This window comes from Heterocephalus glaber, unplaced genomic scaffold (assembly GCF_053883595.1).
Source record: "Heterocephalus glaber isolate CG9 unplaced genomic scaffold, H.glaber_assembly_v1.0 deba00000122, whole genome shotgun sequence".
Taxonomy (NCBI): Eukaryota; Metazoa; Chordata; class Mammalia; order Rodentia; family Bathyergidae; genus Heterocephalus; species Heterocephalus glaber.
In genome coordinates this window covers 50619323-50646060 of record NW_028258138.1, presented here as the reverse complement: position 1 = coordinate 50646060, position 26738 = coordinate 50619323, and the positions used below count along the sequence as shown (strand labels likewise).

Here is a 26738-nt window from a genome sequence, read left to right as displayed (position 1 = left end):
TTTAGCCATTTTAGAAATAAGGTAAATTAAATCTGTATCTTAATACTATGTTGATTTAAGATTACAGGTGATATACTATTTCACTCACTGTTTTAATAATGTTTTCTGAATCAGCACATCCAAAAAAAATTTTTAGTGCAGAAAGAAGTTATATCTATGATGAGAAGTACAGATTTATATTGTCCTTGCACTAATGGTGTGAATAAACATGGATGGATTGCCAGGAATCCATTGCTACATGTGTGTGAGCACATGTGTAAGTATGCATGACAGACTTCTGAAGAAAATCCCAGTCCAAGTGAAATAGGCCTTACTTTGTGTAATTTGGGGAATGGCTAAGCATTTTTGTTTTCTTACTTACCATATTTCTACTCTAATTAATTGCTTGAAGAACTGAAATTTGGAATTCTTGCACATACTCATTTGTTATAGTTTGTGGTAAATTCATGTATTATACAACTTTAGTACCATATTTATTAATTATTTATGTGTGTAACAGGCAACTCAAAGTTATGTTGACGAATGTCCTATGGACGGATTTAGGACGAAAATTCAGAAACACCCTACCTAGAAACCATCCTAATTTATGTGACGCCAACAAGGTGCAATCAGACTCATTGCCTTCGACATCTGTTGACAGCATAGAGACATGTCAAAAATTAGAACTTCTTCACCAAAGCCTTAAATTATCTGAAAGGTATGTTGTTCAGTATTGGTTTTACTCAACTTACCACATTTGAAATAATATAAATCCAATACTCTAAAAATAAGATTGTTGGAAATGATCTTAAAAAAGATCTGCATATACTACTATGCACTACTCTAAAGCAAATCTTGAAGCTTTCAGTATTAATTCACAAAGTTAGATGATGGTTCTGTACTTCGTTAAGTGGACAGACATGGAATTCTATTTAAAAGCAAATGTCCTCAGTACATTTAACTTTCTTTATAATAGTTTAATTCATGTATACATATGTTCAGGAATTATTTTATTTTATAAAATGAATATATATATACTGTATATACATATATATGTGTATATATGCATAAACACATTTGTATGTATATATGTATTTCTTATTTTCTACGTCTTTAACATACCTTTTAAATGTTATTTAATCTTGGTCTTTAACTTTGTGAAATTTCTTGTATTTTATGTGTGTTTTTTAAAAGAAGATATTAAAATATTGACTCCAGGTTTGTAACAGTAAATACTTATTTTAATTTTGACAATTAACAGGACCAGTTTTCTTTTGTGTTTTTTAAAGGAATTGTAGGTGGAATTGGGAGCTGAAATTTAGAAATTAGCTTTAAATATATCTCCACTTACAGTTTTAACCCTTAAATTTTTTGAGGAAAGAACATTTCATTTTCAATTAGAATAACTTGGTAATAGACAGCATTTTGATAGTATGTTCTGGAATCTGAATGACAGTATTAAAGTGCTTTAAACCAAAACCTGGATAAAAACTGCAAAGTTTGAACACAGTTATTTTAAAAATAAAAGTAGAATTCTACCAAGACATGCAAACATGATATTTACATTATTTTTTTTAAAAGGACAGTCATAAAGGTATAGTCATAAAAAAAGCTTACATTGGAACAAGTTTAGGAGACTTCAGCCTTATGAAAAATATCTGATTTAGCCGAATTCTAGTACCCAAAATGAGAGAAGGCAACAAAAATTAAAATTTTATTGTAACTCTTCATATTATATTTTAAATATGAGCTGTTCTTTACTAGGCCATGTTGATGTAAGTTTAACTTTCTAAAGCACTAAATTTTGGAGTCAGACAATTTACTATCAGTAATCGATGAAACAGCTTGCTTTTGTTTTCCTGTATTCTAACAGTTTTCCTCATCAGTAAATGAGAACTAATTTCTAACTGTGCTGACAGATCTAAATAAAGGGCTAATGAAAAGAATTACTATAATACCTTTGCACTTATGAAAAGAAACTTTAAAACTCTCCTCCACGTGACAATAAACTCATCAGTCCCCTCGTCCTATGACTGACCTTTCTTGAAATTACAATGGTGTAGTGTTCCATTTTCTCTAAAGAATCGTTTTTCCCACCAAGAATTGTTGGCACCTAAATTACATGTTCATGAATTTAAAAATATAATATGAAGAGTTACAATAAAATTCTAATATTTTTTGTTGCCTTCTTTCATTTTGGGTACTAGAATTCAGCTAAATCAGACATTTTTCATAAGGCTCAAGTCTCCTAAACTAAACTTGTTCCAAAGTAAGGGCATAATCTTTATTCTCAGACTCGATCTTATCTTTATATCCCCTTACTGAGTGACTGACTTGTCCATATACCCAGTTTTATACATTAAAACTTGGAAATGTTCCTTGACCCCTTTTTTTCTTTAACTTTTATACCCATTATCCTAGTTAGTCTTGAAATAGTCTCTTCATCTTTAATGCCAGTTTCCAGCTCAAGTCCAAATAACTTTATGCCTTTATTACTATCACAGTAACTTGATTGGGCTTCTTTTTTTTTTTTTTTTTGTTAAATTCTTTTATTGGTACATTTTAGGTATACAACACAATTACATTTCTCATTGGGAATTGTACCTTTACATAATGCATCTTGGTTCTTATTTTTTCCCCATTCCTAGCCTTCCCTTCACCCCCTCCACCCTTCCCTATTTACAAAGACTTTATTTCCATTTTTTTCCATTTCTCAGCATTTTTCCTTTCCCTTCTTTCCTTTCCCCTGCCCCTCCCACTACTCCTACCCCTTTGGACCTTTTCTTCCTATTTTACATTATCGATTATTCATTCTAATCATTGGTACATTTTAGGTATACAATATAATGACATTCATCATTGGAAATTTGCACCTTTACATAGTCTCTCTTGGTTCTTGTTTTTCACCCTTGCCCAGCCCTCCCTTCAACCCCTCCATTTCTCCCTCTTTACAAAGATTTTGTTCCTATTTTTCCATTTTCTCATATGAATCCCATTCCGTTCTTTCCTTTCCCCTACCCCTCCCACTTCCCCTTCCCCTTTGCCCCTTTTTTTCCTATTTCACATGACCTATTATACATTTAGTCCTTATTTACACTTTCAGTTTCTCACACCAGAGAAATATTTGGTACTTATACATGTGTGTCCTATTTATTTCACTTAAGAGTATTGCCTCAATGTGCATCCACTTAGCTATACATGTCTCTAATTTCTCATTTTTTATGGCTGAGTAGTACTCCATTTTATCACAAAACCACATTTTCTTTATCCAGTCTCCAGTTGATGGGCATTTGGGCTGTTTCCAAGTTTTAGCTATCACAAACTGCACTGCTATGAACATGGGCACGCATATATCACTGTGGTATGATTCTTTAAATTCTTTGGGGAAGATCCCCAGCAGTGGAATAGTGGGGTCAAATGGGACTTCCAGTCCTAGTTCTTTGAGGTATCTCCATACCGATTTCCACAGTGTTTGTACCAGTCTACACTCTTGATTGGGCTTCTTGTGCAAAGTCATTTTCTTCTTAGTTTATCCCTTAATTTTTTTTGTATAACTGTTCATTCTGAAAGTCAAATCTTGTCATCACTAGTTTAACATCTTTCTGTGGCTTCACACACCCTCAAGATAAAGTTTGAAGTACTTGTCTTGGCACATAAGGTCCTTAATGAGTTTCTCCTTTGCCTTTATCTAGCCTTGTGTCTGTCCATTCCTCTACATTTTTTCTGTTTTTCAGACATAGGGAACTATGGGTAGCTCACTGAGCGTATAATTTTGTTTTATATATTGTTTGTTGTCTTGTCTTGGAAACAATCTTATTTTTCTTTTTAATGATTTCTGTCAATTTTGAACATTGAGTTCTTATATCACTTTCTTTGAGAGCCTTCCTTGGTTCTACCTTCTGAGCCTACATTTGATCCCTTTATCTTAGTAAAGAGCTTGTTCATATCTCATAGCACTGATCACACTGTATTTTTTTTTAAGTTTCTCTGTCTGACGGTAAACTTCATAAGGGTAGGACTGTATTTTATTTCTTATATTTTCTTTGTTCTAGGTCAGTACTGTGCACATAATACTCAGTAAATGTTTGCTGAATAAAAGAAAGTAATTGCTTCTCACCAGAGTTATATCTTCAGGCTCTCAGACTGATATATATTTTCCTCTATTAGAATGAATTAATTTTAGTGACAGCAAGAAAAAGGTATGAGAAAGCTTGAATAAGGGAGTTGGACAACTTTTGGGTATGGCTCTCGATAGCTAATAGTCTGAGACTTGCTGTTTGCCTGCAATAGGAAATTTAGATTTTCTTTAGTCTGCTTAAATTTGACATGAATCTCTTGGCTTACTTTTCATTTAGCTAGCAAGGCCTTAATTATTTCAGAAGCATAAAAGGGAGAAAATTTTAATTTTGCTTTTTAATTTTATTTTAAAATTTTATCTTTAAGTTTCATGTAAATCAAAACTACTAATTCAGTCCTACAGATAGCATTTTATTGGACATTTTATTTGTATTCTGGGATCTAAAGTTAATGAATTAAGTATCTTGAGTTTTATGTGTGGACAGTTTGGCCTTTTGGTTTCTGGATGACACTAGGAGAAAACCAGAAAACATAGGGTTCAAATCAATCCTTATTAAAGGGCCAAGAATTTTTGAAATGCCAGATGTGGTGGCACGCTCCTGTAATCCCAGCACTTGGGAGACTGAGGCAGAAGGATTGCCTTGAGTTTGAGCCTAGCCTGGGCTATGTAGTGAGTTCACAGCCAGCCTCAACTACATAGCACGACTCTGTCTCAAAAAGGAAAAAGGAAAAAACATTTTTTTTGAAATGTCAAACTAGCAGTATGTGGAATGTATATTTTTAAAGAAAATAATGGGACTAGTTAAGGTATTCTTTGAATAACTTTGATTTTTTTTTTTTTTTTTTTGTTACCTGGGATCGAACTTGGAACCTTGCACTTGGGTGGCAGGTGCTGGAACCACTGAGCTAAATCCCCGGCCCAACTTTGATGTTTTTGGAAGGAAGCTGTAACATATTTTGCTGTGGGTCTTAGCTCCATGTGTGGTACACATCTGTTTTCCTGGGAGAAAATTTCTAGATATTTATAAATCACGGTCAGCAGGCAAGAACAAGCCTCTCACACACAGATATAAAGCTTTTGAGAAGATAAATTTCCTCTTGCTTTCATCAGTTGGTACCAGAAATTTTAGAGAAATGGATACAGTATAACCATATTCGATTAAGAAGAGTTACTTCTAGGGTGGGAGCTTTAGCTCAGTGGCATTGTGCCTGCCTCCCAAGTGCGAGGTCCTCAGTTCAATCCCTGGTGTGGGGGGAAAAGTTACTTCTGGTATTTGGAATTTCTCTAAATGGTCTAAATATATTTTATTCATTTTTTCTTAGTTTATATGTGTTTGAAGTTTTAAAAGAATTCCATATTCCAGATACTCTAATTTTGAACACTATAATATTCCTATTGCATTAAGAGTTTTTAAGCCAGTAATATTCTACTTAAGTAATAATTCATTCACTTAAAATTTTGCCTAGTAAAAGGAAAAGAGCAAATTTAGAAAATCTGTGAATCTCTTTAAAAAGTTATTAAACATTAAATGTTTTCTTTCCCTGCAGAGCTTAAGATGTTGATTTAGAAGGTGTATTTTGAATTATAAATCTGAGACAAGAACAGATTTATGAGAACTCTCTTACATTGCCACAAAGCACAGTTTTAGAAAGATATTAATATAGAACTTCAGCAAAGTAAAATCAAGTTAGTATTTTTATTACATTGCAGTTTTATTAGCAGCTAAAATTTCATTACTTTAAAAATTTACTCTTGAAGTGAAGTTGTATATTAATAGCTCTTACCAGTTTTTATGTTTTCTCCCATTTATTAAATTGTTTATATATCATACTTTCCTCCTAAGTAGGGAAGGAACATATAATTTGAGAGAATAACCATGTAGAGGGATAAAAACATGCCCCTACTTTTCAGTCCAGCACACTTTTTTCTACATCTATCTGCATTTCAAAACTTATTTCTACTTTAGTATGTTTATGATGTTTTGAAGTATGCTATCATAATATTAGTAAATAAAGTTAAATACTTATTTAGTGGTACTATTTCATATTTGGAAAGACAAATTGGGTGGACTGTGTGAGATGACAATTTCGATTCCTTCAGTCCTTCCAGATTGAGATAGTATGAGAAAAAAAGTATATACTTTTATTTACTTCAGTTCCCTGTGAAAATTTAGAATTAAAAAAAAATACTGGTTAGTCCGGAATATTGATGGAAGTGCTAATTTATATAGTGGTACTCCAAAAGGCAGTTTAGGTTTATGAATTTATTACTCTATATACACTTGTTTTCTGCAAGGTTGTTACACAAAGCTGTTTGTTTCTTCAAGGTGCCCAAATTGGATATGTTGTCCATAGATGATGGAAGGTGTTGGCGCTATGGCTGTGAGTTGTAAATAGTCATTGCAAACTGTTCAGTTGGACACATTTTTAAAAAGATGGTATTTTGATCAAGATTGGATAAATTACAACAGTTAAGCACTATCTCCTCTCCCACTTTGCTTAATCTTTCTTCAAAATCTAGCAGCAAAATAAGAATGTTCAAGAATGATGTGATAATTTATTATTCAGAAGAGAATTATTTTAGAAAGGTTCCCTTGATGATATTTGAACTACTTTTTCAAATTATTCTTTTCAACATTTTGTACAGGACTAATTTATTGATTCTAATCCTCCTATTGTAGAGAAAAAACTTATTTTAGAAACTCAGCATTTAAAAACATTTAAGTTATGCTATTTAAGTGTGGATAAAAAGGATGCTAAATGATACTTGATATTTCTTTGATGTGTCTTATATGCCCCCAGTTTTCTCTTCACTTAAATATTACAGTGTTTTGATTTTTAAAGAAATGAGCAAAATTTTAGAATTCATTAATAATAGAGAATTATAGAAAAGTTATCAGTTATTAAATTGAATTATCAATTTAGTGTATCAGATTCTTTCATCTTTTAAAAGTAAATAAAGTGCATAGTGAGACCCTGTCTCAGAAAAAAAGTAAATAAATGATGGAGGGAGGGGAAGAGAAAAGGAACTAAAAAAATTAAGATGTGTGATATGCATGTACCAACTCCCCGTAATGAATGTAATCATTATTTGTTGTAAACATGTACTAATAAAAATTAAAAATTTTGAAAGTAAATAAAATTTAATTATGCTAAAGTATTTTTTTTTGGAGACAATTATTTTTAGTTGAATTTCCTTTCAACCATAGTTGAGTTTCCTTTAGCGATTCATTTCGTAGTAGTATTTCATAGTTTGAGGTCAGATGAAAGGACTCTTGAACTTCCTTACTGTTACTTCCTTGCTATTTTGAGACAGGATCTCACTGTGTAGTCTCATCTGACCTTGAACTTGGTTTGTATCTCAGGCTGGCCATGAACTTGAGATTCTCTCACCGTTACTTAGCCTCCTGAGTGCCGTTTATAAGCATGCACCACAATCCCTACCTCTCAAATCTAGAATTTTTAGGAGAATTCTATCAGGCATCAAATAGACAAAGGAGACAATACTAAATAGGATCCTTTGAGGTTTTTTTTTTTTTGGTACCGGGGATCAAACTCGGGACCTTGCGCTTGTGAAGCAGGCGCTGGAACCACTGAGCTAAATCCCTGGCCTCTCCTTTCAGTTTAAATCAGGCAGTGAATAAGAAAAATATCTCTATGCCTTCCTCATAATTAAAGAGTACACTTTTTTCTCTTTTTCTTTACAAATTTTGAAGTTCAGGGAGTGTTTACTGTTTGCCTTTGGTTTTAGATTATATGTACTATTTAATCATTGTAGCATTTTTAAAATGGTGTTCTTGCTAGAAGTGGATATTCCCGAGGATTTCTTGAAGTATCTACAGAAAGGAGGCTGAGGCAGGAGGTTCTCTTGAACCCAACAGTGTGGGGCCAGGTTGGGCAACATAGTGAAACTGTATCTCTTAAAAAATGTAGGGCTGGGGATGTAGGTGAGGGCAGAGCACTTCCCTAGTATGTATAAAGCCCTGGATTATATTTGCAGAGCTGTAAAAACAATATAAGGCAAAAAATATATAGTAATGAGCTTAAAAAAATTACAACAATGTGATTTGGGCCAGCCAATTGAAGGTCATAAGTAGTCTCCCCAACCTGGTGGTCTTGGGGATCAAACCTAGGCTTTGTGTATAGTAGTCTTAAGGGTATCATCGTTGTGTGGCAAAGTATGTCACTTGTTCATTATAGAAACTAACCCGAAGACACCAACCTTATATAATACACTTGATATAGATAGCACTGATAGAAGAAATTTTGTAGTTTTTTTTTTTTTTTTATACTGGGGATCGAATTCTGGTCCTTGTGCTTGCGCAGCAGGCGGCAAAACCACTGAGCTAAATCCCCGGTCGAAATTTTGTAGTTTTAAAAATATGCTTTATTTTTTTAAACATTTAATTTATTGACTTTCCCTGGTACTATTATAATATTAGCATGAACACTGTCACCAGTATATGTGCTGTTTCATTTATGAAATCTGCCATTTCCATAGGTACAATCTGAATAATGTGTTTCTTGTTAGATTTATCATCTGTCATTTCTCAATTATAAATATGTAATTACTTGTCAAGGACCTTTCTGTTAAATGAGAAGAACAAAGGTTTCTTGAATAGGTTTGTAGAAATTTGTGTTTTTAGTAAAGATTGGAAAAGAAAAAGAAAGCCTTTTTGAGAAAAAAATGGTTAAAATTATAAGCACTCATAATTAATAGCATCCATTAGCACAGTTGAAAACAATGGAATGCTGTAACTTGTGAGAAGTGAATTAGAAACAAACTTAAACAAAAAGATGGTGTTTATCCAAAATTTGAGTGTTCATGTATTGATTTTTAGGGTGGTATAGTTCTGATAACTTACTTGTGCTAAGATGATATGTTTGAAAATTCAGCTTCCTAGAATACATTTTTTATTGAAAACTTCAGTATAGTACAGTGTTTGTTATTCTGTGACAGGATACCCAGAGTTATATTGACGAATGTCCTGGGAACGGAGTTAGGAAGAAAATACATAAAGACCCCACCTGTAACTGAGGCCAGTTTGAGTGACACAGACAACTTGCAATCAGAGCAACTTTCTGCATCATCTGATGGCAGCCTAGAATCTTGTCAAAATCTAAATCCTCACAAGAGCTGTTTTATATCTGAAAGGTATGTGTAGTGATAACTTTACTCAAAATAAGTATTTATTCTCATGACCCCCCCCCCCATTCTTTTTCCACACATGTGTTGACTGCTAAGTGTGAGATAAATTGTGCTGTGATGGCTGGTATGACTTTTCTCTCTTGGTGGCTGGAATGGCTATTGGAACCAACGTTCATGTCTAATAATGAGTTTCAAAAGTACTGGTTAACATTTTTGTGTTTTGAAAAAATGAGTGCAAGTACTGAATGAAAATGTAGCTATTTTATTTATTGAAGTATCCCAGTTCAGTTGCTGGTATAATTGAAATCCATTCCCCTGGAATCCTATTCCTCCAGTTTTCTCTGTTCTGTCTAGTCTTCTATCTCTCTGTCCATCTATTATATTCAGATTCTGAAATTGTGCCTGGCACATAGTACTCAGTAGATACTTGTTGAGTAAGTGGCTGGCTGAAAGCATTCCTCACAAAAATGGTTTGAGATAACTGAATTCCACAAGCTAATATTGTTAGTGTGCTTTTGGGAGAAGTGGAAATCTGAAGTTGCTTTTTAAGTATTGTTTTAAGTATTGGTAGAGAATCCTGTATGGCCTGAAAATAAGAATCTGTAGAAAAAAACAGGGGATGGTCAGTAAAATCTACTGGATTTTTTTTTTCTTTTTGGCAGTACTGGTTATTGAACCCTGGGTCTCACATTGAGCTACATTCCAGCCTGTTAACTTATTTTTTATTTTGAGAAAGAGTCTTGATAAGTTACCCAAGTTGGCCTAGGACTTGTGATTCTCTTGCCCCAGTCTCCTGATTAGCTGCCACCACTCTCAGGATCCAACTAAATTTTTAATCTTTAATTTGCTGCGAACTCCTGAAGCTTCTTTTTTTATTTTCTGTTTTCAGCTTGTAGAATAGTTTTTATCTCAGTGAAAAATTGATCTGGTTTAATCTCCCCCTCCCCAGTATTCAGTGGTAACTTCTGGTTTGTAGTTCCTTTGTGAGTCTAATACATTAATTATTTATAGTTGTTTTCTTAAAGGTCTATGACAAATATTATCTTTTTAAACTCTGTTTATTTCTTGTGAATGTCTGAAATTTTCTCTTTAGAAACTATTTTGTTTCACTTAAGTTCTACTTGTTAAATTGTCAGTGATAATTTTAATTTTGTTTGATCTTTTTCTAAATTTGCCTTCCCTGAACGTGAAAATTTGCCAGGCATGGTGGCATATACCTTTCATCCAACCTACTTGGAAATCTGAGGCAGGAGAATTGCAAGTATGAGGGTGGCTTGGGTAACTTAATAACATCTTGTCTCAAAAAGAAAGTAGGGGTGAGTGGAGATTGGAAGATGTAGCATAGTGCTAGAATGCTTGCTTAGCGTGCTGCAGGCCCCTGCGTTCAATCCTCAGTACCAAAAAAAGTTTTTTTTCCCCTAGTGGGATTATTCATTTACTAAATTTAATGTATAGAGATATTACAAATACATATGCATTAATCATATTATACTGTAAGTTTTGTTTCTGTCTCTTCTGTTCTTTCTTTTTTTTTTGGCACCGGGGTCAAACTCAGGACCTTGCACTTGCGAGGCAGGCGCAGCGCCACTGAGCTAAATCCATGGCCCTGTTTCTGTCTCTTCTAGATTATAAGCTCCTTAAATAAAGGTACTGTATAATGTCTTATTTGTATTTAAATACCCAGGGGTTAGCTCAATACAGACTGAACTTTATGGACTGGCTTACATTGCATTTAACCTTGAGCATCATTTTCCTGAGTTGTAAAAAGTGAAGTAATTTTGAATGCTCTTTTTGCCTCACCAAATTTTTTTTCTTTTAAATCTCATGTAAGAGTTCTTTGTGCACATAAAATATTGATACAAATGAAAATGCTATTATTGAAGATACTTTGTGTAGAAAAAACTTATGATGGTCTATTGCCACAGAATTCAAATGACATCAGTATACCTTCATGCTGTTAGGAAAAATAGCATTATTGTAAGGATTCTATGAAACTGTCAAATTATAATCTGTATTTTTTAGGCTTTATGTTGGCTTGGAGCTAAAGATTAATAATAATAGTAGGTTTAATCTGTTCAGTTGAGACCCTAGATCTCCTCAAGTTCTTCATGAATAGCTGTGAAATTTTTAGGTGTTTTTGATATGCTCTCTGAAAATTCATTCTCCAGGTGACGATTTTCTTTTGCTCTTACCTTTGGAATAAGCCTAAGTCTGGTAGCAGACTCCTGGATTTGAATCTTATCTTTACTGTTTGGTAAATTACTTGCTTTGGTAAATTACTTATCCTGCCTTTAAGGTATAATAATACACACAGATTTAAGGAAATAAACTTTGTAAAGTCCCTAGTACAATACCTGATAATTAATAAGTGCTAGTTATTATTTTCATATGTGTCTTATTGCTGCTAATATAAAAATGCTTTCATTTAATATAAAATGTCTATTGATGTAGTTGATGTTACTGAAATCTTCTGAGGATGCCAGTGTCTGATCCTGAGACCACTGTTGACATTAGCAGTGCTGCCAAGGAAATTTTCACAGCCTTATCAGGATCATACCATTTGGCTTAAGTAATATTGAGCTCCTTAAATTAAACTTTAGTTCTGTCTTCCCTTAAAATGAGTTTATTTTGAGGAGAATCCAGAGTTTCTCATGGAAATACATTGTAAGTATGGCCATACCATCACTTTAGTAGATGGGCCCCTGTATAATTGCTTTACAGCCTGAACCCTGAATAGGCTCAGGATGGTACTCTTAGAACCAACCTCCTCCCAGCCTCTTCTCTCAAAGTCAGGATGAGTAAGTAGAAATTATTTAGATATTTCGAGGAGACATGAAATTGTGACATTATTGCTATTGTTCTCTTATTGTAGAGAATGTAGTAAACATGGAACTATAGACATGTGCTGTAATACCTGGGCTAGCTTTTCCTCTTTTAATTTGATAGTTTTTCACATCACTGTTGTTGGGAAGATACAATGTGAAGCAGAAATACATGGACTTTGTGGGTTGAATAATGAGGGTTATGACCAGTAAAATTGTAGGTTTCCTGTGAAAATCTTGAACTTGTCCTTTCGATGATACATATAAAACAATGTTATATGAAGACTAAAAGCCTTATTTTAACATTAGCCTGTCCAGAATTGTTATTACAATTACAGGTAACCTGAATGGAATTATGTAGGAAATAAACTTTTTCTTTTATATTAGAATTCAAGAATTCAGCAATGTAGAATAGAAAATTAAATTTAGAATGATCTCCTTGAAGTAGCTTATTTGTTCAACATGACAATTTTTATTTTGTTTACATTTAAATCCTCAATTCTTCAGCTTTTTAGCAATTCTATAAGAAATTTTAAAAACTAATATGTGTTGTTTTTTTTTTTCTTTTTCTTTTTTTAGATTTTTTGAGACGAGGTCTCACTATGTAGTTCAGGCTGGCTTTGAACTCATTATGTACCCCAGGCTGGCCTCAAACTCATAACGATCCTCTGATCCTCTTGCCTCTGCCTCCTGAGGGCTGAGATTACAGGGATGCACTACAATGGCTGGCTAACCCAATATGTATTCTTTAGTATGATATTGCCATATGAAAAATGCTATGCCTGTATTATCTTTTTTATTTTCATTTTTTTTTTCTTTTTGAGACAGGTTCTCACTAGCCCAGGCTGGCCTTGACCTCTTGGCAATCCTGCCTCAGCAGAGTGCTGGGATCACAGTGGGTGCCACCACACCCAACTTGTATTATCTTTTTTTTTTAGAATAGGCTTAAATTGTAGCTTGGGCAATTTGCTTAACTTCTCTATGTCTTAATTTATGTCATCTGCAAAATGACATAATAATACCTAAGTATATTGGAATAGTAAATGAGAAAATGTGCAAAACTCTTAAAAACATACCTTCAGTAAGGAACAAATTTCACTGTATCCTATTTGGAATGGATTTTTATTTTCCAAATGCTCTTTAATTTTTCCGGTATTTTCTAAATACTGTTATTTTTTTGTAGTAATTCAATTGTAAAATGTTTAAATGGTTGAGAATGTAAGTCACTTAATAACTCCATTTCTCTAATTCTTTTATGTACATGTAAATACATGAATTTGTAGACACATATACTTGTATACATTTTTAAATATAAAGAACAGTGTGATATAAATAATGTTCCAAAATCAGATTTTTAAAATATAGGGTCTTGCTGTGTTGCCCAGGCTGGTCTTATGGGAAGATACCTAGAAGAGGAATGAATGGGTTGATGGATTTCTATTTTCAGTGTTTTGAGGAATCTCCATAATGGTATCCATAGTGGTTGTACCAGTTTATATTTTCACCAACAATGTAGAATTGTGCTGACCCCGCCACCTCACCAGCGTTTGTTATTTGATTTCTTTTTTAAAAAATTTTATTTTATTGGTACATTTTAGGTATACAATATAATGACATTCATCATTGGAAATTTGCACCTTATTTTTGCCCCCTTCCCCTACCCTCCCTTCAACACCTCCATCCCTCCCTATTTACAAAGACTTTGTTTACATTTTTACATTTTCTCATTTTTTTTTTGTATTAAATTCTTTTATTGCTACATTGTAGGTATACAACACAATTACATTTCTCATTGGGAATTGTACCTTTACATAATGCATCTTGGTTCTTATTTTATCCCCATTCCTAGCCCTCCATTCTCGCCCTCCACCCTTCCCTATTTACAAAGACTTTATTTCCATTTTTTCCATTTCTCAGCATTTTTCCTTTCCCTTCTTTCCTTTCCCTTGCCCCTCCCAATACCCCTACCCCTTTGGACCTTTTCTTCCTATTTTACATTATCGATTATTCATTCTAATCATTGGTACGTTTTAGGTATACAATATAATGACATTCATCATTGGAAATTTGCACCTTTACATAGTCTCTCTTGGTTCTTGTTTTTCACCCTTGCCCAGCCCTCCCTTCAACCCCTCCATTCCTCCCTATTCACAAAGATTTTGTTCCTATTTTTCCATTTTCTCACATGAATCCCATTCCCCTCTATCCTTTCCCCTAGCCCTCCCACTTCCTTGTCCTTTGCCCCTTTTCTTCCTATTTCACATTACCTAGTATACATTTAGTCCTTATTTACACTTTCAGTTTCTCACACCAGAGAAACTATTCGGTATTTACACATCTGTGTCCTATTTATTTCACTTAAGAGTATTGTCTCAATGTGCATCCACTTAGCTATAAATGTCTCTAATTTCTCATTATTTATGGCTGAGTAGTACTCCATTTTATCAAAAAACCACATTTTCTTTATCCAGTCTCCAGTTGATGGGCATTTGGGCTGTTTCCAAGTTTTAGCTATTACAAACTGTGCTGCTATGAACATGGGTGCACATATATCACTGTGGTATGATTCTTTAAATTCTTTAAGGAAGATCCCCAGCAGTGGAATAGCGGGGTCAAATGGGACTTCCAGTCCTAGTTTTTTGAGGTATCTCCATACTGATTTCCACAGTGCTTGCACCAGTCTACACTCCCACCAGCAGTGGAGCAGGGTTCCTCTTTCCCCACAGCCCCGCCAGCATTTGTTATTGGTTGATTTCATGATAGCAGCCATTCTTTCTGGAGTGAAGTGGAATCTCAGCATTGTTTTCATTTGCATCTCTCGAATGACCAGTGATGTTGAACATTGTTTCATGTATTTCTTTGCTATTTCTACTTCTTTGTCTGAGAAATGTCTGTTCATTTCAGATGCCCATTTTTGGATTAGGTCTTTAAATTTGGGAGGTCTGATCTTTTTAAGTTCTTTATAGATTCGAGATAGTAGACCTTTGTCTGAGGAAGAGCAGGTGAAGATTTTTTCCCACATTGTGGGTTGTCTCTTCACACTGCTGGTGGTTTCTCTTGCTGTGCAGAAGCTTTGTAATAAGAAGAGATCCCATTTGTTGATTGTTTGTGCTAGTTCATGGGCAACTGAGGTTTTGTTCCTAAAATCTTTTCCTACACCGATGTCTTCAAGGGTTCTACCTAACCTCTGTTCCAACTGGTTCAGAGTTTCTATTTTAATATTTAGATCTTTAATCCATTTTGATTTTAGTTTAGTGCATGGTGAGAGATACAGGTCTAATTTTAATCTTTGGCAAGTTGAAGCCCAATTTTTCCAGCACCATTTATTAAAGAGGCTATCTTTCCTCCAGTGAGAGTGTTTGGCTCCTTTGTTGAAGATGAGATGGCTGAGTGTGTCTGGCGTTGTTTCTGCATTTTCTAATCTGTTCCACTGGTCCTCAAGTCTGTTTCTTTGCCAGTACCATGCTGTTTTTATCACAGTAGCTTTGTAGTAGAGTTGCAGGTTGGGGATTGTGATACCCCCTGCCATGTCTCTGTTACCTAGAATTGCTTTTGCTATTCTGGGTCTCTTCTTACTCCAAATGAATTTTTGGATTGTTTTCTCAAGGTCTGTGAAGTATGCTGCTGGGATCTCAATTGGAATTGCATTAAATCTATATAGCAGTTTTGGACGTATGGCCATTTTCACTATATTAATCCTTCCTACCCAGGAGCAGGGGATGTCTGTCCATTTTCTGATATCATCTTCAATCTCTCTTTTCAGAATGCCATAGTTTTCAGAGAAGAGGTCTTTGATTTCTTTCATTAGGTTGATTCCTAGGTATTTCAGTTTTTTGGATGCTATTGTGAAAGGAATTATTTGCCCTATTTCTCTCTCAGTGAGTCTGTCATTGGTGTAGAGGAAAGCTATTGATTTTTGTGTGTTGACCTTGTAACCAGCTACTTGACTGAATTTGGTTATTAAGTCTAGAAGACTTTTGGTGGAGTTCTTGGGGTCTTCTATATAGAGTATCATATCATCTGCACATAATGACAGTTTGACCTCTTCATTACCTATCTTTATTCCTTTTATTTCTTTCTCTTGTCTAATTGCCGTGGCTAATGTTTCCAGAACTATATTGAACAAGAGTGGTGATAGTGGACATCCTTGTCTTGTTCCTGATTTGAGTGTGAAGGATTTCAGTTTTTGACCATTTAGTATGATATTGGCTGTTGGTTTTTCATAGATGGCTTCTATCAGTTTGAGGTAGAGACCATCTATTCCAATTTTTTGTAGGGTTTTTATCATAAATGCATGTTGGATTTCGTCAAATGCTTTTTCTGCGTCTGTGGAGATAATCATATGGTTTTTGTCCTTGGCTCTATTGATATAGTGTATTACATTAATTGATTTTCGTATATTGAACCATCCCTGCATCCCTGGGATGAATCCCACTTGATCAGGGTGTATGATCTTCTTGATGATCTTCTGCATTCTGTTTGCCAGTATCTTATTAAGGATTTTTGCATCTATGTTCATTAGTGAGATTGGCCTATAGTTCTCTTTTTCAGTTGGGTCTTTCTCTGCTTTGGGACTGAAGGTGATGCTTGCTTCCAGGAATGAATTTGGGAGTATTGCTTCCCTTTCAATTTCATTGAAGAGTTTCAACAGTAGTGGCAGCAGTTCCTCTCTAAATATCTTGTAGAATTCAGCAGTGAAGCCATCAGGGCCCGGGCTTTTCTTAGTTGATAAGTTTTTAATTACGTTTTCGATTTCATTGGTTGATATTGGGTTGTTCAGAATTTTTAGGTCTTCTTCATTCAACTTTGGTAATTCATGTGTATCTAGGAATCTGTCCATTCCTTCTGTGTTTTCCATCTTATTGGTGTATAGGTTCTGGAAGTAGGTATTGATGATCCTCTGGATTTCTGTTGGGTCTGTTGTAGTTTCACCCTTTTCATTCCTAATTGCATGGATTTGGGCCTTTTCTTTCCTTTTTCTGAGAAGGTTGGCTAAGGGTTTGTCAATTTTGTTGATTCTTTTGAAGAACCAACTCTTGGCTTCATTGATTTTTTTGTATCGTTCTCTTAGTCTCCATTGCATTGATTTCTCCTCTGATCTTTATAATTTCCTCCCTTGTATGAGCTTTGGGGTTGTCCTGCTCTTCTTTTTCTAGAAGCTTGAGGTTCAGCATCAGGTTGTTTAATTGGGATCGTTTTGTTTTCCTAATATGTGTATTCACTGCTATGAATTACCCTCATATGACTGCTTTCATTGTGTCCCATAGATTCCGACATGTTGTATTGTCATTGTCATTTAACTGAAGGAACTGTCTGATTTCTTCTTTAATTTCCTCTGTGACCCATTGGTTATTCAGAAGTGTGTTGTTCAATTTCCACGTGCTTATGAAATTTTTCGAGTTTCTTTTGTTATGGATCTCTAGTTTCATCCCACTATGTTCTGATAATATACAGGGGATAACTTCAGTTCCTTTGCACTCACTTAGACATGTTCTATGTGTGAGTATGTGGTCTGTTTTGGAGAATGACCCATGTGCAGCTGAGAAGAATGTGTGTTCTGATTTTGTGTGGTGGAAGACTCTGTAAACATCTGTTAAGTTCATTTGTTCAAGAGTTCAATTGAGTTCTAGTATTTCATTACTTATTTTTAGTCTAGTTGATCTATTTGTGACAGTTGGGTGTTGGGGTCCCCCACTACAGTTGTATTAGTGCATATATGACTTTTCATGTCCGTTAGTATTTTTTTTATATAGTTGGGCACAGTAGTGTTTGGTGCATAGATATTTATGATTGTCATCTCTTCCTCTTGGATTCTTCCCTTTACAAGGATGTAGTGTCCTTCTTTTTCTCTCTTAATCAGTGTTGGTTTGAAATCTACTTGATCTGCCAAGAGGATAGCTACTCCTGCTTTTTTGGGGGTTCCCGTTGCATGGAGTATTGTTTTCCACCCTTTAACTTTCAGTCTATGAGTTTCCTTTTGAATTAAGTGTGTTTCTTGTATGCATCATATTGTTGGATTTTGCTTCTTGACCCATTCTGCCAGTCTATTTCTTTTGATTGGTGAACTGAGACCATTAACGTTGATGGTTATAACTGAAACGTATTGAGTTGTCATTGCCATGACATTTTCTTTTTGTTGGGTTCTCCCCCTTTACATTTAATTTCTTGTCATGCCAGATGGATTCATTCTGCTTTTCTTCCTGGAGTTGTGATCCTCAATGTCTGTTTCTAGGATATTGTGTAAAATTCTTTGGATTGCTGGTTTGGTATTCATGAAGTTCCTAAGGTGCTCTTTATCATGAAAGTATCTTATTTCTCCATCCATTTTGAAAGATAGTTTTGCAGGGTCCATCAATCTGGGTTGGAGGCTGTTTTCTTTTAGGGCTTGGAATATGTCACTCCAAGCTCTTCTTGCCTTGATGGTTTGTTGTTGACAAGTCTGCTGTGATTCTGATGGGCTTTCCTTTGTATGTGATTTGTTTCTTTTCTCTGACTGCTTGTAGAACTTTGTTCTTCTGTTGTGTTTCTGGAATCTTAACAATTATATGCCTAAGTGTAGATTTTTTTTGATCAAGGCTATTTGGAGTCCTATGTGCTGCACTTACCTGTATGTGAAGCTCTTTTCCCCTGCTTGGGAATTTTTCTGCCATTATTTCTGTGAAGAGATTCTTTATGTCATCTGCTCTCTCTCCTCTTTCTTCCTTGAGCCCAATCAGTCTTATGTTATTCTTCTTTGCATCATCTAGCAGCTGCTGGATTGATTTCTCATGTTCCCTTAAAATTTTGAAGCAATTTTTCTTTTCCTGGTCAGTAACTGCAATCTTATCTTCTATATCTGAAATTCTGTCCTCACCTTCGCTCATTCTGTTGTGTATACTTTCAGTGGAGTTTTTCATGTCCTGCAAATCTATTTGCATCTGTTTTATGGATTCCATTTGTTTCCTATGTTGGGATTCCATCATGTTCCTGAGCTCCTCTCTAGATTTATTAATCATGTCTTGCACTAGGGGCACAATTTCTCCTGTTATCTGAGAAATTATTTCTGATTTTATTTTTTCCAGATCCCCTTTTGTTGCCAGTTCAGTGGGTCCAGGTGGTTGAGTATCAGAGTGTTCCATGTCATTTCCCTTTGGGGTTGCTGTAGGTGATCTGGAAGTCTGGTTTTGAGACTTATTTACATGTTTTCTCATTTCGACTGGTGCTGTGGGCTGTTAGGGCCTGCATGGATTACCTCCTCTGAGCTGGGAGAGGTGGGACAAGGGCCGGGAGCAGTGGTAAGGATGGTGACCCAAAAGCCCTTTCCTGTGGGCTAGCAGCAGCGGCAGGGATGGTGGCCGGGATGCCCCTTCCTCTGGAGCAGAAGCAGTGGGATGGCGGCTCAGAAGCCCCCACCTCTGGGCTGGAGCGGTGGGAGGGTTGGTGGCCTGTAAGCTACCTCCTCTGGGCCAGGAGCAGCTGGACAGGAGTTGGCCCTAAATCCCTTTCCTCTTGGCTGGAAGCAGCAGGAGGTATGGTGACCGGGAAGCCCTTTCCTCTGGACCAGGAGCCTTGGGACCGTGGGTCAGAAGCCCGTACCTCTGGCCCGGGAACAGTGGGACTCAGTACCTTGGTCTGGTGGTCTGGTGTCCTCTGTGTCTTTGTAGTGTGGAACCAGGTGGCTGCCTGTCTGCATCGGGGTGATTCGGCATCTTCTGCATGACTCGGGACCTCGGTAGGGCGTGCACAGACCTGCCTGTCTGCCGCGGGCCAATTCGGCCTGTTCTGTGCCACTCGGGACCTCAGTAGGCTGTGGGCAAACCTGCCTGTCTGCAGCGGGGTGATTTGAAGTCTCCTGCAGGACTCGGGACCTTGGTAGCGCGTGCACAGACCTGCCTGACTGCCCCATGCTGATTCGGCGTGTTCCTTGCGACTCAGGATCTTGGTATGGTGTGGGATGACCTGCCTGTCTGCAGTGGGGTGATTCGGCGTCTTCCGCGCGACTGACTTGGGACCTTGGTAGGACGTGCACAGACTTGCCTGTCTGCAGCAGGCTGACTTGGCATCTTCCGTGCGACTCAGGATCTCGGTATGGGGTAGGCAGACCTGCCTGTCTGCAGCGGGGTGATTCAGCGTCTTCTGTGTGACTCAGGACCTTGGTAGGGCGTGCACAGATCTGTCTGTCTGCCTCATGCTGATTCGGCGTTTACCCTGGGACTCAGGATCTCGGTATGTTGTGGGCAGACCTGCCTGTTTGCAGCGAGTTGATTCGGTGTCTCCCGCGTGACTCGGGACCTCGGTAGGGCATGCACAGACCTGCCTGTCTGCAGCGGGCCGATTCGGCGCGTTCCACATGACTGGGGACCTCGGTAGGGCGTGAGCAGACTTGCCTGTCTGCAGCGGGGCGACTCGATGTCTTCCGCGCATCTCGGGGCCTCGGTAGTGCGTGAGGATGCAGCATTTTATAATTCCACCAGATATGTGCAAGGTTTCCATTTCCTCCATACATTATCAATATTTATTTCTTGTGTTTTGTTTATTTGATGAAAGCTGTCCTAATGATAATGAAGTGATATCTCATTGTGGCTTTGATAGCTTCAGGGCATCTCAGGATGGACTAAATTCATTTTACATAATGAGGTGAACACTGGCCAGACCCTACGTATCAAGAGTGTAAAAGGATAAACTTCTTTGAAAGACTTTGCTTTTTGACCATCTAGAGAAGAGTATAACCAAGTTCAGGCATCCAGTCACTCGGGGGCACCAGTCCATGGCGATATTCACATGACACTGGTTTTCAGTGCTTTTTGGCCACTATTGGTTAAGCACAGTTCCTCTGCCAAGCCCTGCCATTTCTTTCTTTCTTTTTTTTTTTTGGTACTGGGGATCGAACTCAGGACCTTACACTTGTGAGGCAGGCGCCGGATTCACTGAGCTAAATCCCTGGCTGAGCCCTGCCATTTCTGACTTGGAGCCAGCCAACCACACAGGGCTAACCTCACTAAAATTATAAGCCAAAATAAACCTCTTCAGGCCAGGTGTGGTGGCGCATGCCTGTAATCTCAGCACTTGGGAGGCTGAGGCAGAAGTTTCACCATGAGTTTGAGGCCAGTCTGGGCTATATTGTGAGTTCAAAGCCAGCTTGAACTACATAATGAGACCCTGTCTCAAAAAAACCCAAAAAACAAAAACCCTCTTCTCATATAAGTTGTAGTGTCTGGTATTTTGTGCTAGCAGTCAGAAAGTGATTTATACTGCTATTTTCTTTTGTGGGTACCATGGGGATTACTTTTAACAATTATTTACAATCAAATTTGATTTCATAAGAGTTGAACTTCAGTTAACATCAAAAGACCCTTCTTTATAGCTTTCAGTTATTGATGTTGCAAAATTTACTTCTCTGTGTATTGTTTTCAGAAGCATAACAATTGTTTTTAAAAATGCATTAGTTTCTGAATTTCTGAACACATACTTAGTATTTGGCCATCCCCATTCTGAGCACCAAATGGTGAAACATGAATGCCAAATAGAACTGGTTTTTGTCACCTTTAAGTCAGCCTAACTCTTTTTGACAAAAGCAGGTGGATTTAAGTCATTAGATCTATAGTTGACACTAATTAATCCCTCTCAAATCTTAATTTTAAATAGAAGATAGAAGTTGTGTGTTAAAATTCTTAATTTATTTGTACCCTGTACTTAAATAGTTTTATGATTATCCCTTACTTCCTTTCTTGAAATAAATTGTTATGAAAAATTTTTATAATGAAATTCATCTTGGTTAGAGAAAAATAGCAAGGTATTTATAGTTCTTTTTACCATAATTTAGAACTCACATTTAAACTAGTATTTTGTAGTTTTACATTCTTTTTTAACCCATTCAGTGGAGAACGTCGAATCTTCTCCCAAGCGGTATGTTAAATCAGTCCTAATATGTACTCAACATCAAAGACAAACATGTAATAAACATGGAAATAAAGTTAAAAAAAAGTATTAGTCTCTTACATTGTTTAGAAAACAAAATATGGTTAAAAAACCAATTATAATAATACTTCCATAATTGTCCATTTTTTTTTGATACTGGGGATTGAACTCAGGTTGTTGCGCTTGCGCAGCAGGCGGAGAAACCACTGAGCTAAATCCCCAGCCCAATTGTCCATATTTTTGCCTGTGGCCATGTTTTCTTTCTTTATACATCTTTGATGTTATGTCACATATTTAATAATTTACATGAAGTGTACAAATTTTTTGAAAGACAGTCTGCCAGAACTCATGAGACGAAATAGACAATCTAAACTGACCAATATTTAGCCAATAAATCAGTAATTAATAAACTTATAAAACAGCATAGGGCTGAGTGGATTCCATGGTAAATTCTATCAAAGATTTCAGGATGATATAATACCAGTTTTTGAACTATTCAGCATGGAAGTGGATGTTGATAAGCTGGAACCGATGGGCCCAGGATTTGAGGGTAAGACTCTCAAGTTCCAGCTGTCCTGAATTTGAGTCCATTTTACAGTGGTAGGCTTAATCCAGCTAAGTAGCTGAACTGGAACATTGAAAAGAAGAAAACTCCAGTTACACTCTTAAAGGAAATGCCAGCAATAAAGTCTCGATATCACACTTTTATTTCTTCTTGTGAGTTTTGGCATAAGGTTGAAACTTAGATTACTGTTCCTGTTTTCTTTTCTAATATTGGTATTTACAATACAATAATAGGAAAAGCACAACTATTTATTTTATTGTCACTTATTCTTTCTCAGCATCTCCTTTTTATTATGTATATCTGAGTTTCTTTCCTTTAAAATTTGTCTTCTTTCCGAAGAACTTTTTAACATGTTTTGCAAAGAAAAATGGCCACGGAATGTTTTTCTGTTTTTAGATGCATTTTCTTCTTTGGTTTTGTAGAAAAATTCTTGATTGCTGGGTTTTTTTCTCTTACTTTAAAGATTTTACTCCACTGTTTTCTTGTTTGCATGATTTCTGAGAAGTAAGATGTAATTTTTATCTTTGTCTCTATGAACTTATTTTACAGGGAGTATGCTGTGATTGAACCAGGGGCCTTGTGCATATGAGGCAAGCACTCTCTCACTGAACTAAACCTCCAATGTTAGACTTAAAAAAATTTTAATCTTTCATTTTCTACAGTTTAATATACTACACTTAAGGGTCATTTTGGGGGGAGGCGTTTATCCTGTTTGGTGTTCCCTGAACTTCCTGATCTATGGTTTAGTGTCAAATTAATTTGAGGAAATTCTCAGTCATTATTGTTTCAAGTATTTTGTTTCTTTTCTCTTTCTGATAATACCATTATGCCTTCAGTACACTTTTTGTAGTTGTCCCAAAGTTTTTTGATAATATATGTACTTTTTTTAGCCAGTCTTTTTTCTCCTCTTTCTGTTTTGGAACTTTCTGCTTTGATGTATACTCAAGCTCAGTGATTCTTTCCTTTTTCTGTCTAGTCCCTAAATAAGCCCATGAAAGGCATTGTTTATTTCTGTTGTATTTTGATCTGTTTCTTTTGATGCATTCATGAAGTTTCATCTTTCTGCTTACATTGCCCATTAATTCTTACATTTATCTATTTTACCTGTTAAATCCCTTAGCATATTAATTATAATTGTTTTAAATTCCCAGTCTCATAATAGGAACATCCCTGACATATCTGAATCTAGTTCTGACAATTGTTCTGTGTCTTCAAACTCTGTTTTGTGATGTATCTTGTAATTTAGGAGGGGGGGGAGATTGGATATGTATGGGATAAAGCAATTGTTGCAAGTAGGTTTTAGTGATGTAGCTTTAAAAGGGAGTGGCCTTGAAGAGCATCCCATAGGCCTATGATCAAGTCTCAGTCTCTTATTTTTATTGTTTTATTAGCACATGATTGCAGTACATAATGATTACATTTATTGTGGCGAGTTTGTAAATATACATATACACTTTCTTTTTTTTTTTGTCCCTTTCCCCTCTCATCCCTCCCTGATCCCTCCAACTCTTCTTTTAATGAGACTTTTCTTATGTCCTGTTAATTTTACAAGTGCTTTGCAGCCACCTTAGTCTCTCTTATCCCTTAGATAACCAGCATGCTTAGAGTAAGTTGGGGTTAGGCATTTTTCCCTTTCATGTGGAAGGCAGGATCATTCTGGAGCTCTGTATTTCCTTGCCTGTTCTGGCACAGCGCAGGCCCATGATTTTGAGAACTGGCCTTGGGGCACTGTGAGGCCAAGGAAGAGGCAAACAGCCAGGATTTCACAGAGTGAGATTTATGAGGGGCTTACTGAGAGAAGCATGGTCCTGGCAACAACAAGACCAGGTTAATCCTTGTGATTTGGGTCAGAAGGAGAGGTACTGTATGTATAAAGCATCTTGGAAAAAAAGTGACTTCATCCACTTTTGTGGATATACCTGATTTATCCAAAGCTAAATACATTTTTGGTGGCAAAGTTTGGTTATAAACCTCCATATACTACTCTAATGCTTTTTGTCTGTTTAAAGTAGGCTGGGAAATTGCAGAGAAAACTGACTGTACTCAGGGGCTGTGGTGGTGGTTAACACCAGGATAGCTGTAGCCAGGTCAAGGTGCATACTTCCTTCATATGGAATGCTAGAAGGAGCTGACTTGAATACTTCCCTTTTCCTAGGTTGGATATGCACTGAAAAAAGTTCATATTTTAAGCTCTGATAAAATAGTGTTTTGTTATCAGGTTCTGATGTACTGGAGTCTTGGTTTCCAGGTTCTTTCCATCTTGAACAAGGAATTGAGCAAAACAAAAATAATGGCAAGTTTATTTGAAAAATTACAAGTGAAGGGTAATGGAGAAACTGGCTCTGCAGGGCAGGCTTGGGCTGAGTAAAAGAGAAAAAAAACCGCAAGTCAAAATAAAATAAAGACATACCCTGGCCACAGGGCAGGCTACTGTGAAGAAAGTTGCAATGGAAGGTCAAGGCAGCTCTGGCCTTCTCTTCTCTTCTCACACACTGCAGGAACCCAAGAAAAGCCCATATACTGGGCCTTGGGAATTATTTGGCACATGGGTCCTGGGATCTCCTCCAAGTTAGTTACTCCTCCAACCAATTTTGCCACACTCTGCCTTCCTGCTTCAGTTTGGACTTGAAACAGTGTCTCGGTATGTATTTCAGGATGGTCTTGAACTCACTATGTAGCCAGGCTGTCTGGCAATCTGCCTGCTTCCATTTCCCAAGTGGTAGAATTACAGATGGGCACCACCAGACCTGGCTAAAATAATTTCTTTTGAGCGCTGACCTTGTTAAGAACGGCTCTTGTTGCTTTTGCTACCTTGTGCTTGCTGTATTGTTTCTCCTCTGTGATGCCTGTTTGCCATCCCTGTCTCAGAGCCAGCTGACTATGGACTGATACCTCTACCAACTATTGATGAAACATGTATACCGACACCAAACTGGTTATCAGCACTCTTTGTACCAGCTTTCTCACCTTTCAGTTTCTTTTCCACTTTGTAAGTTACTGGTTTTCTGCAAAAGTTTTTTCAAGTTTTATCTCAAACTAGCTTTTCAAGTTTTAGTCTCAGCTTGAAAAAGAAGATCGAATAGAACTCAAGGGTAGTATCTACATGCCATTCTTTGGTGATTAGGATTTTGGGCCTATATATTTTCTTCTTTGATGAGGCCACTAGAGCTGATCCACTTTGGAGCGATTCATCTTTTGTGAAACTAAATATTGCTAGTGCTTCAGGCTACCTCATTTCTGATTTGTTGATTCTCATTTTCTATTGGAAAGTGATTGGTGACAAATGTTTCATAATTCATCATTGTGCAGTGCTGTATGCATTCTCTTTGTAGTGATAGCGATGTTTGTAAGAAAATTGAGGTTTTAGATATTTGGTGCCAAAATATCAAGTGCTGGGGTACATTGCAAATTTTTGACTGTTTGCAGAGCTTTCCAGCCCTTTTATGAATCAGTGGTGATTCTTTGAAGCTCTGAAGTATCCAGTTTTCCAAAGCTAATGTCGTTAATGGAATTCTCATTACAGTAGTGTTCTTCATTGTGCAGATTGTTGTAATACCACCTTTCTGTAGCTTCTTGTATTCCGTATATGGAACAGAATCCTACATCAGGCTGGGATTTGTAATCCAGTGTTCCTGGAGCTGTACTTGTATTGTTTTGGATGTGATGAATGTCATGTGGATGATCAAAATCTCTAAAGGGTGCATCAAAGTCATCTCTCTCGTCAGACAGAAGAAAGCCAGTAATAATCTTTGAAATGGAAAGCTTGATTACAGGTGTGGTTTGTTAAACAGCTTTGTTTAGATAAGCAGTCTTCGTTACTACCCAGCATTATATCTACTAATAGGGTGAATTGGCATGTTCTTGTGCTTCTTATGAATTATAATTGTTATTCAGGGTTTCAGTGTCATATTTTCTTCTTTTTAGAAGAAACTAAAATTTAGTCTTATTCCAAGATTTTCTCTTTTCTTCTGCATTATAAGCATAGATAAAATCTTAAAGTTTTAAATAAAAATTATAGATAACAGTGGTGAATCTTTTCAGAAATCTTGTTGTCTATGTATAACTTGGGAATCTTTCATTGGTGAAAATAATGTGTTAATTGTTATGATCTGGCTCTCACAGGTCATCTAAAAATTTGTTAAGATAATTAAAGACTCTTGGGCTTAGGAAAACAATGGGGACAGGACTCCCCTTGGTAAATAAAGGAGTGGCTGCCTGGAAAAATTTTTTTCCAGTGTTTGTTCACAAA

General features: G+C 36.4%; 1 protein-coding gene and 1 pseudogene across 13 annotated transcripts in view; both read left to right on the top strand.

Moving 5' to 3' along the window:
- The window catches only part of Senp7 (SUMO specific peptidase 7), a 208182-nt gene that overhangs the window by 107820 nt on the left and 73624 nt on the right, over positions 1–26738 (top strand). For 8 of the 13 annotated variants that reach the window (XM_087214579.1, XM_013077094.3, XM_013077095.3 and 5 more), the window contains 2 exons: positions 500–697; positions 9017–9211. The exons of 2 other annotated variants lie outside the window; for them this stretch is intronic. In XM_087214579.1, coding sequence (XP_087070705.1) covers positions 500–697; positions 9017–9211 — 393 coding nt within the window. The remainder of the gene's footprint in view (positions 1–499; positions 698–9016; positions 9212–26738) is intronic. 3 more of the 13 variants (XM_021238822.2, XM_021238823.2, XM_087214566.1) reach the window with 2 other exon arrangements.
- Positions 15189–26290, top strand: LOC106010506 (TLC domain-containing protein 4 pseudogene; annotated as a pseudogene).